This window comes from Pocillopora verrucosa, chromosome 4 (assembly GCF_036669915.1).
Source record: "Pocillopora verrucosa isolate sample1 chromosome 4, ASM3666991v2, whole genome shotgun sequence".
Lineage (NCBI taxonomy): Eukaryota > Metazoa > Cnidaria > Anthozoa > Scleractinia > Pocilloporidae > Pocillopora > Pocillopora verrucosa.
In genome coordinates this window covers 30,931,454-30,942,858 of record NC_089315.1, presented here as the reverse complement: position 1 = coordinate 30,942,858, position 11,405 = coordinate 30,931,454, and the positions used below count along the sequence as shown (strand labels likewise).

Below are 11,405 nucleotides of genomic sequence, written 5' to 3'. Positions count from 1 at the left end.
TACTTTGGCATAAAAGGTTTTTACATCATTTTTTGTGGAGTTTCATTAACGAACTCGAATTCAGATGGCAATTCAAGCTGATAATTTCACCAATCACCTACTGTAATGATAACATCTGCAGCTGTTGTTACGTGGACTGTCCAAATGTGATCACGCGTCATTCGATGGCTTGCAAGGAACAGGAATGTCGTGGATATAGCTGATAGTTTGACTGAGTGAGCTTATCTTATTCAATCATTACATGTGTTCTACTATGCTTGCTTTAAAGGGTTAACACTGGAGATGAATATTCAGAAACAAGAGTTCCTTGATACCACAGCAGGAGCAGGAGTAAGAGTGGATATCTCAAATCAAAGACACCAAGAGGCGAATCTAGATACCAATCCTTTAGCATAGTGAGTTATTATTCTTTTTTTTGCATTCTCCATTACAGACTGTCTTTGGACGAACTGATCCCGCTAAGGATGATAAGCGTTGTAGAGAAGGAGACAAATTCACCCGGAAAAATTTATGCACGGAAATTTTGAACACCTCTTACTCGATGACGACGGTCAATCCAATTTTTTATCTATCAACATATCCATTCGTCGATTCAACCATGTAACCAGCAATCCATTTATGTCTGTACATGTTATATCCTATACGATCATGAGTGTGCAGAATCTTGTGTTCCACCTTGCAGGTACAAGTGTAGGTTCTTTTTAGGATCTTTTCGGCATACATACTTCAAATAATCAATATCGCTTTAACAAAGTAAATACAATTTTTGTTTGTTTGTTTGTTTGTGTTATTTTCAATCTGGTAACCGACGGAAATCCGGATTTGTAGGTCGGTGTTTTTCCAAAAGAGTGCATCTTTTGAAGTTTGGCAATCTGAGAAATACAAGGTATTTCAACGATCAGGAACGCTATGTGCGTGGAAAGGGGCCGCGTTTTTGTAAATGTCAATCGAGGTTTTTTTTTTAGCTCAATATCCTTACCTTTGATGATGACTCTTGATCGATAACTATTAATATCTTGATGTGCATAGCTTAATGATTCAAACAAAACCTGTCAAGAGAACCAAAAAAATAAATAAACAATAACAACAAGAACAACAAAAACAGTTACAAAACACAATCAGACATAGCATACATTCGTAATAATAAAACCCCATGGTAAGAATACAAATGAATTATGAAACTGTACACTTGTGATAAATCCTACATTTTCTTCAATAATAATATCATTACGTGGCCAAGTTCAAGGAATGGTAGATAAAAACTTTTAGGAAAACCCTGGTTTAAGGCCATTTTCTGTCATCGAGATATATAGCACGGTGTTGTATAAACTTGACAGTTCAGCTTTCAGGTCTTAAATATGAGGTCATAAGTCAAATCTTTTCATACATATATCTTTAGGAGGCAGGTGGTCAATTAAAATTCAGCGATGAGGATTTTGGTTCGTAAGTATTGCATTTTTTTCTATACTTTTCGGAATTAATTTATACGTGGAATTCTTAATTCTTCAAATATATACTTTTTCCTGCCATGACGTCAAATTTGATACTCAACCCATTTTGTGTAGGAGAGTACCAATGAAATCAATATTAATTATCAGTTCAAGTTCAACAGATTTTATAATCCCCTCAAAAATAGTTAATTTACCTTACATTTTTTAATGGGATTATTAGAAAAAATAACCTGAGGCTGCACGTTTTTTATCAAGAACTTGAAAGAGAAGTAATTAAGGAGGTAATGTCGTACACGGTAAGTAGCAGTAGTCGATACAAATGTATTTGAACAGTTATAACTGTTTTAAACGTTTGGATGGAACTGGGAAGTAATGTAAAATAATGGAAGCATCATCTCAATGTCGCAGAAAGAACACACGATAAGGATATGCCGGTGCACAAATAGAGAGTGATAAAGTCTTTCTTACCAGACTCTCTTTGTGAGAAGGCAAGTTTCGTTGTGAATAAGAAATAGCTATTTTAACAGAGTGGCCCTCATGCTTGTACCCACCATGTTCAATCGACTGCAGCTGTTCACCTCTTTGCCAACATGTTTTAATAATCTGTATGTCCTTACTTTCCTTTTTTAGATGGATGCGTTTATTTCAGGCGTTGGTGGTCAATTGGGACTTTGGGTTGGAGTTTCTGTTCTGCCTCTGGTTGAATTTCTGGAGTTGATAACAACGCTCAGCCGCTTTGCATTCAAGATATATTCAAAAAGAAATCAAGTTATTATTGCAACTCCTTCAACTTAGGCGAAAATGTGGTCCATCCTACGTTGGGTTTTTTCGAGGAAACTTTGCAAAGATGGCATTCACTTTTTATATTTTGTTCACTAAGTCCAAAATGTAAATAGGAAGTGTCTGTAACCAATTCAACTATAGTTCTGAAGACGATTTAAGAGATGCATGAATTTGACAACGATTTCGTTTTAAAACCATTAATAATGCACGTCTGAACAAAATGTTAAATAAGTTTCCAAACCATGAGGCAGAAAATAAAATATTTTTATCGCAACACGTTTACAAGGGATCATCGTTAGGATCATTTTCTACATAAAGTTTGCTTGAAACTGAAATTTACGAGAAAATTTACATTTATAACTAAGCTTGGACAACATTTGTATCCGAGGCTTGCGGATTGTTGTTATTGAGATCAGATTCATACGGTTTCCTTAGGAGGCAGGCCAAAGAACACTCCATTCTGATTACAGTTCCTGCTGAAACCAATTTGTTTACATTTTTATCTATTCAGATAACTTACTTAGTCATGGTGTGAAGCTAATAAAGTTATCTACTATGAGGATCAATGAGGCCTGGGTTGAATAAAGTATTTGCTATTGTTTGCAATTTTTAATTAAGGTCTTTTCAGCTTACATAACTCACTCTAATACAGCAGAAGAGTATGTGGTTTAGAAACAAAGAATAAATAGAAATACAAACAGATCCACGCAAACTTATTTGTGGAATGGAAGCCCAGTATATTGTAATTTTCCTTTAGGATGGAGGTGCGTACCGAAAAATAGTTCATAACAATGTTATGTAATCATGTTTTGGGAAGTGAAGCAAACGGTCCTTGTTTTAATTCGCTTCTATTTACAGTTTCAAAAATGGAAATTCTTTAGAAAACTATGTAGACTTAAAGACGACAAACGCAAAAGTGGATAACCCCTGCTGAGTAATTACTAATTTGATAAGCGATTTGACCTTACATGATTGAGTCATTGGGACATCAGCTAAGGTGGCTTAAGGCTGAGGTAAGTTGGGCCTCTGAAATTTTTCCATGAATGTTTCTAAACGTTTATTTTTTGGAGAGGATAAAAGTAAAAAAGTAGGCTTAGAAGATACCCAAGTAATTAATGCAAAAAAAGTCTACTGAAGAAAGTTTAGGCTAATAAGGTGATAGCAAAATGTCCTAATGAACATTTTTTGTTTTCAAAAAGTCCAAATGTTTAGGTGAAAGAGTGATTAACTTGCTCGGAAAAAAGGAGGTTTCTTTAAAATTTCTTCGATTTATTGAAGTTCAATGGAACTACCATCGAACTTCAATCAATCGATTCCACACTACGCGAGGTAACCAAGAAAAGTGTAGAGTTGAATAAACTTTAAAAGGCTCCTACGCATTAAAATTCTTGACGACCAGCCATGTATACTGACAAGGGAGCAAACCGACCGAAGGGAACCGTTATTAATTTCTGAATACTCGTAGAACTAACAAGATACGGAAGTCTGTTACATATTGTTTTCATCTTTTTATTTACTTTGTTGCATTGATTCATGAAAAAAGTCGCTATCACTTCATGAGGGTTGCCATGGAAACTCCAAAGGCAAAACACGAAGAGAATACGACAGGTGGAACCGAGATCAAGTTCACTTCAGTCATCCGGGAGTTTTGTGACAACACAACAGCGCACGGTCTGGGGAGGATACATTTTGTTAATCATTGGATCAGGAAAGTGTTCTGGAGCTTATTGTTTATTGGCGCTGTCACAATGCTTTGTATTCAAGTACACACTTTGTTCGACAAATATCGAAAGCGACCGCTGACCACTTTAGTCACAGTAAAAACAGAGACGGTGAGTCCGAGTAGACCTTCATGTTCTTTATGACATAAATAGTGAAGATACTATTTCGAAGTTAACATCACAATAGCTACTTTACCTTAGATAAATTGACTTTCTGTGTCAAGGTTGAAGTTCATTCATGTTTGGAAAAAAAAAATGGCAAGATATTTCCAGGAGTGTTGATGAACTTGCATCTCTAATCAGAATTAATCTGTATCATGATTACAGAGTCTGGAATTTCCTGCAGTAACATTTTGTAACTTCAACGCCATGAAGAACTTCACAACTCAAAGTGGCGATAAGAAGCTGACGGAGATTGTTCATCAACTGCAAGCACAAAGTAAGGCATTAATTAGACTCGGAAATTTTAAAGCAGAAAGAGTTAGAGATCGAAGTCAAAGTTTTGTCAGGGAGATTTCCTCTGCTTTCGACAGCACTCTGGACTGAAATGTAAGAATTGAAAATTTGAGAACTGTGTCTTATTTGCAGATTCGTCAAAAGTGCCGGGTAACGATACTTCCGAAGCAGTATCTGAAAGCAGCAACACAGAAGACATAGAGTGGAGCCAAGAAGACTTCCAAGACCCTGAAGATCTTGATACGAGATATCAAAGAGGAAAGGAAATGTCAGTGTTTTTGGCGAAAGAGGACTTGCAGATTCTTACTTTACTGGGACATCAGTTTAGTGATATGGTCCTGTCTTGCACATTCAGAGGAATGTCATGCAGGTGAGGAACTTTGTCTAACTTCAACGGATAACCTTGATAATGCCTTGAAAACTTCAGGATTTAAGGCAATCTGACATTATCTAATTTTCCAATAATCATTACAGTCGAGGGGGTTGTTTTGGATGATCACAAATTCAAAGAAACAGGTATCGCAGGGACAAGAGTATCATGCAATCAGGTTGTGTTATTTGAGATCAACTTGTTCTTATTCTTCGCTTGTTTTAGAAACTACACAACATGGAACTGGACATCATTCTGGCATTACAAGTACGGAAACTGTTTTGTATTTAACGGTGGCCAAGTGAATGGAGTTCCAGTGGATATTTTGAGATCGAACAATCGCGGCCCTTCTGAAGGTGTATATTAACTGTCTTGTTTGATCAGACCTTCATTTGACTATCCCTCATAACTGATTACGCTCCATTTACCTCTTTGAGCATGAAGCAGGAATGCCTTGAGGGAAAGCAAATTTGTTTGAGGACTTTAACTCCTTATGCAAGAAAGGCTAGTCTCTTTCTTGATGGTTTGGTTTTATCAACTGAGTTGATAATGGATGGAGGGCTAACGCTCGAAAGATCAGCTTTAGAAACTCTCTACGGTGGCCAATTTACTTAATCAACTCAGTTGATAAAGTAACAGCAACACAATTTCTTTTGAAACGTATGCCATCTCTTTCTTCCCTGCTTTCAAATACGCATGCTTTCTTGGTATCAAAAGTGTAGCTTACTTTTGTCTACTTCGATTCAAAGGTCTCAATCTTGAAATTAATATTGATCAAGAAGAATACATCGGCCAACTGACTCCACAGGCAGGAATAAGAGTGGATATCTCCAAACCGGGAGAAATGCCATTCCCTTTGGAAAAAGGAGTGAGTTTGGCTCCGGGGTACGCTACAATGCTTGGACTTAGAAAGGTATAGTCTGCTGTAATTCTTTGGTGCCGACTGAACATGAAGAGATTTGTAGTATAATTCTAGAATTACTAGAGGTATATTTAAATCTACCGTTGCCATAGAACCCAGCAGCAGTGGCATACATACTGTAATTGCCACTGTTAAATATGTGGAATTAGTTATTGATTGTTATCTGGATGGGCGAGGATGTCTCTTAGCATTTTTTAATCGTAGTATCACACAGATTATGAATAGCAGTTTAACGGTTTGGATTGACCTCTTTGCCTTCAAGGTATTTTTTGTGCCAAGCTATCGCATGCCAGCAGTGTTTGGCTTTTTGCAAAGTTTTCTCTCCTATTAGCATGAAGCGCTAACTGGAACTTAAATCTGGTGCATCTCTCCACAGATAATCAAAGAAAGAAAAGACCCTTTCAACACAAAGCGTTGCCTGAATTCAGTTGATCGAGATGACAATAACCTATACACTCGCATTTTTAACGTAACCTACTCGTCTACGGTATAAATAAATAAGTTAAATTAAAATCATTTTGAAAAGTTTATTTTGAATAACAAAATTGAGGAATAAAAATTCCGTACCTACAACTTAAGTTTAAGGCACTTTCTTTACCGTTTTCTCTTTCGCTGAATGATCGATGGATGATGTGCAAGCCATATCTTAGGCTAGAAGTGCTAACTTTGATTGTGAAGCAGTCTTCCTCGATTAAAACAAATGTTGCTTTTACCAGCACATTCTCCATTCTGTTATTCTGCTCTTTTGTGGTTTTCGAGCGTGGAATTTTGATTTAAAGAATAATCGGAAACGTAGAACAAAGATCATTTATGTTGTGCTTTTTTCGGTTCTGCAACCTTTTCATTAATGTTAAGTTTAGTCTCAGAAAATATTAGTGTTTATGTCTATTTCTAGGCTTGCAGAGAATCATGTCTGGCTTACAATCAATTCGAGATTTGTGGTTGCGTGGAATACAGATTTCCAGCTGAGGGACTATTCAACATTTGCAGTGTCACCAACATTAAAACACGTAAGGATTGAAAATACATTTGCCTTAATGTAGATTTATGCTTACTTTTAAAGTAAAATCTTTTTTGAATTTCTGACATAACTTTTGTTTTATAGTGAAGTGCCTCAGCAGAGTTCAAAACCTCTATAAAAACAACAGATTGAACTGCACTCAGTCGTGTCCACCTCCATGCAGGTAAATGAAATCAACATCATGTTGATTTTCATATCCCAATAGCTGTGTCTTTTCTCTTGCAGGCCTGGTGAAGTGGTTAGATTGATGGTGCAGCCAGATCATTGCATCTCTCTCCAGAAATACTAATGGACAGGCATCATCATCACTAAATTAAAGAATCATTTCTGTTCATTATCTCTTACAAAAATTGCTTTTTTCTACACATTTTAAGTAGCTTTTAAATCCAATATTTGTTAACTTTCTTTCCACAGACTGGAAGAGTTCAAAATAAGTTCTTCATTCGCTACCTGGCCTTCGCAAAACTATGAGGTAAAAAACATTTAGCCACATATACTCTAGATCACAATAATTTTCATCAAAATACATGTTCAATGAAATGTTCTAAAAAGGGGAATTCGTGGATTTTTCCTGTGATCAATTTAGTTCCGGAATGGTAAAAGGAATTTTCTATTAAAGGATGGGGGAAGTGTGGAGGTGGATCTGCATTGGTACTGATATTTTCCTATTAATAAATCAAATGAAAAAATTACTCAGTTCTGATTGGTTAAGATAAATTTTCAGGTTATTCAAGGCAGAAGAGGGTTAATTCAGTGCAAAGCAGTAACAAACCAGACTGAACAATTCCTTGAAATGTTTAGCCGGAATCTGAACTTTTTTGCACCTTAAAGATGTGAAAATATAATTGTATATCATTTTTTCGATCGTACGCGGTTGTTTTGACCGAACGCACAATGTCACTTGCATAGTTTGAATAAATTATTTTTGCACTTGAAGCGCGCGCTTTTCTTCTGCATAATTATGATATATCTCGTCGTTTTTTTTTCATGTATATTATCATGACGTAGTCTAATGATTTTTCTCGTGCAATTTGGAATGAATAAGCCATTTGTGGTCTTTGAAAAGATTTACCCCTGCTTTTCTATTCCAAATTGCACTCGAAATCATGTGATTATCTATAGTTATTTCATAATCATTGATACTTTTTCATAAATAGGTGAGAATCATGCACCCAATATCATGGCCAGAAACGAAATATACCAACCCCAACTGCATTTATGCCCTTACTACGTGTATATGTTTTTACGCAAGAATCTTTCAAACGAATGATAATTTCTATCTGGTATTTTGTTTCTTTCATTTTGTTGTATTTCGTCCTTCTTTTCACAGAAGTATTATCAAGAGATAGTGCTAGAAAATTACAACAGATTACTCATCACCAAATCTGGATCCCACAGGTAAGGAACTTGTTCAGTCATAGTCCGTTGACGAAAATAATGAAAAATTAAAAGTCAGGTTGAAGATACTCTCATAAGCTGGTAATTACTAGAAATTTTAATATATCTTGTGGTGATCTATTTTCATGAACGCAGAAAAAATGTTTTGAAACTGCAAGTTTTCTTCGAAGATCTTGACGTGGAGGTCGTTTCAGAGCAACGTTCATATGAAGTGAGTAGCTCACATGTCTAATAACATTTCTTTTATTTCGGTGCGGATGAACAGAAATCAAATATTTGCAGAAAGGAAGGAAGCAATACCGCACATTCCTTTTGTTTCAGACACATCTTATAGCTCTTTAAAATGCGTCTTTTCGTTTTTCAAGAGAGTTGGGCCTTCGTTGAGGGGTTCTTTAATTAAAAGATAACTGGATATTGTTTCAACTGATGTTGGAAATGTGAAAACATATGAAGTCATTGAGTGATATATATTTATTTCCGATGTGGATCGTGACGTTTCGCCTGCACACTGCCAGTCTTTCTCAAGAGAGTTTTTTGGTGTTATCACTCGTAATTTATATTACAGAGGCCTTAAATTTTTATAATAAAAAAAGAAAAGGGGAAATCAACCATAGAGTTTCTTGTCTTTGTGGAAGCTACCGAATAAAAAAGACCAGAAACCCGAACTTCCCCTCCTCAAGTGGTGTCTTTTTTTTTTTTTTTTTCCCGGCATTCGAAACAAAGAACAAAAAGTTTTTTCTTAGCAGATATTAGGATATCATTAACTCTGCTTTTAGACATTATGTAAAGCTCAGTAGCGCCACCATCTAGTGCGAAGTAAGAAACGCTTTTTTTTCGTTGTTTGTTCGCAGTGAAAGAGGGAATTTAACTCCATTCAAGTTTAACTCACGATACCAAATAAAAAGACGAACTCTTTGCACCAGGGAAAGAAAAGCCATGTCTTGGAAACATAAGCTTTTGTTTTTAAGTTGCTTAATTAAGACTAACGCTCCAGAGCCGATATCGTCCACTGCAAGAATTATCGGGCAATACTTTATGAAAGAACTTAATTGCTTAAGCAAAACTCAAATATAAATGTACCACTTGTAATCATAGATAAGATACTTTATTGTTTTTTTAGAGGGCACGGTAACGAATCTTGCAATCTGATTGGTTCTTTACCCGGTCAGTATTTTCCTATCTCTGCCCACGGGCCACGGTAACGCTTTCGTGAGTCGCCGTGTACATCTCAACTTTCGTTGCCATTTTTCATAAATATACCTCGTTTTGCCCGCTGGGCCGTATTTTTAAGCAAACACATCGGTCACTACCTCAAGCCGACTTATGAATCCTCTCTTTCTCTCTCTCAAATCAATTTAGTTGACAAAAAAATATTGGTTTCAGAATGAATTTGTATAGGCAATGGAGTCATTACGTCGGTTGACAAGCGGCCTAAAAACCGTCTGCAATTGATTTTAATCATTCACAAAAAGTACTTAGAAAGTTAAAACGTGAGGTATTTGGTTACAGGTAAACTGAACAATGGAACTTTCATTCATTTAATGTCTGAATTTTCTCAAACAATTTGTTCGTAGTAAAAGAGCGAGCGAAGTTTTAATTTCAGTTCGACAATAAATATACGCTCTCGGTGAGTCTTTCAAAGTCCGTTCAATTTGGACATTTGGACCATAAATTGCACAACAGAAACTGAAGGAATTTATTGAGAAAAGGCCGCATTAAATCCCCTTGTGTCTCGTTGGAGTGTGCCGTTCGAATTCAGTTTTTGTGGAGGAAAGACCAGATTTACACACGCCGTTGCAGCAAACAAACGAGCAAACTCTCACAACTTCAAAATAAAAAATGTGAATTTACTCACAATTACTTTCCTCGCCGTTTACTTAATGAACAGAGGTAAATCTTCGTACATGAATGAATCGTCGATGAGAGTGAATAATACTTTCCGTTATATCATTGATTGTTTTTGAAGAAAACATTGTCGTGACAGTCCTTGCCAAACTAGTTCCGTTGTTTTTCAAATCTTCTTGCGCTTTTTTTTCTTACGCGCTCTCTAATTGACAGGTGTCAGATTGTGACAGATAGTTTTAAAAATAATGTTTCCAACTTTGTTTGGAAGCCTTTTAAATCACCTTCATCGTTACGGAAATGAAAATGTTTCGCTGAGGCATCTCTCTTAAATTTGCATCACTTCTATTTTAACTACCATTTACTCACTCAAAAATTGTTCAGTTTATGGAAGATCTTGCCGTATTTACGGCCATAAATCATTCGGGTTCTTTCGGAAAGAATTTCGTCAAGTTTAAAAACAATAAATATGTTATTTACCGGCTAAGGGTCGGTCCGTATGTTGAAAAACTGTGACCTCGGTCTTGAAAATGCTGCAGTATTTTCAAGACCTCGGTCACAGTTTTTCACCATACGGACCTCCCAGCCGGCAAATAACATATATTTACGCATAAATATCAAATGGAATCGTACGGATATTTGTTTTGATACTCATTATTTTTGCTGTAAATTTCTGGCCAAGAAACTTTTTAACAGCTGTTTATTTTTTACCTCAGCTGGTCAACTTTGTGTCAGACATCGGTGGTCAACTTGGCCTATGGATTGGGTTCTCTGTGCTGACTCTGGCTGAGTTCTTAGAGCTTATTATGCTACTGTGTCATCTGGCTGTCAAGAAATGCTTCAAGAAGAATGGCACGTCTGAGAGTTATCTTCCGAATTAAGGCTGAATGGATTATGAAAGGCGAAGGATTTTATTAAATGCTTAATAACACACTTTAAATCTCTCTCAATTTCCTCTCTTTCATCGTTGATGTTTGCGTCTTGTTATACATGAAATGATTTTTACATTGAAATTTTTAATTTCAATGACGAGACTATTTTCAGAAAGACAGAAGCGGAACAATCATTGTTATACGCGAACTTTCATGGGCAGCATTTAAAGTGATGAAATATTGGCTTTAATCCATGAATGGAATTTCCCACTTTGAGTCTCCCCTGCCTGATTAATTAAGATTTTTTTTGTAGAATATGACTAAACAAATCATCAATCCACAGAGAAAATAATTTTTTTGTCAATGTGAAACTGGATTTAATACGCCCTCTACTGCCCTATTCATTCAACTTCGACCCGTTGCCTTTTCTCGTTGTATTATATAGCACATAATTAGTTGGCATGATAACTCTAACGCAGCCAAAATGATTATATCTATTATTACGAAGGGTTTCGTTTATGGCAGTTTTATTCCAGATATAAATAAGTTTACAACAGACGGTAATTACG

At 36.0% G+C, this 11,405-nt stretch overlaps 1 protein-coding gene across 1 annotated transcript; it reads left to right on the top strand.

The window, feature by feature from the left end:
• The first annotated feature begins 3,802 nt into the window (after positions 1-3,802).
• Positions 3,803-10,845, top strand: LOC131790332 (amiloride-sensitive sodium channel subunit alpha-like). The gene is made up of 12 exons (XM_059107530.2): positions 3,803-4,066; positions 4,283-4,394; positions 4,544-4,781; positions 5,007-5,137; positions 5,531-5,694; positions 6,080-6,190; positions 6,599-6,713; positions 6,809-6,887; positions 7,139-7,196; positions 8,055-8,122; positions 8,258-8,333; positions 10,681-10,845. Exons 1-12 carry the CDS (start codon positions 3,803-3,805, stop codon positions 10,843-10,845), a joined length of 1,581 nt encoding a protein of 526 aa, XP_058963513.2.
• Positions 10,846-11,405: the final 560 nt, after the last annotated feature.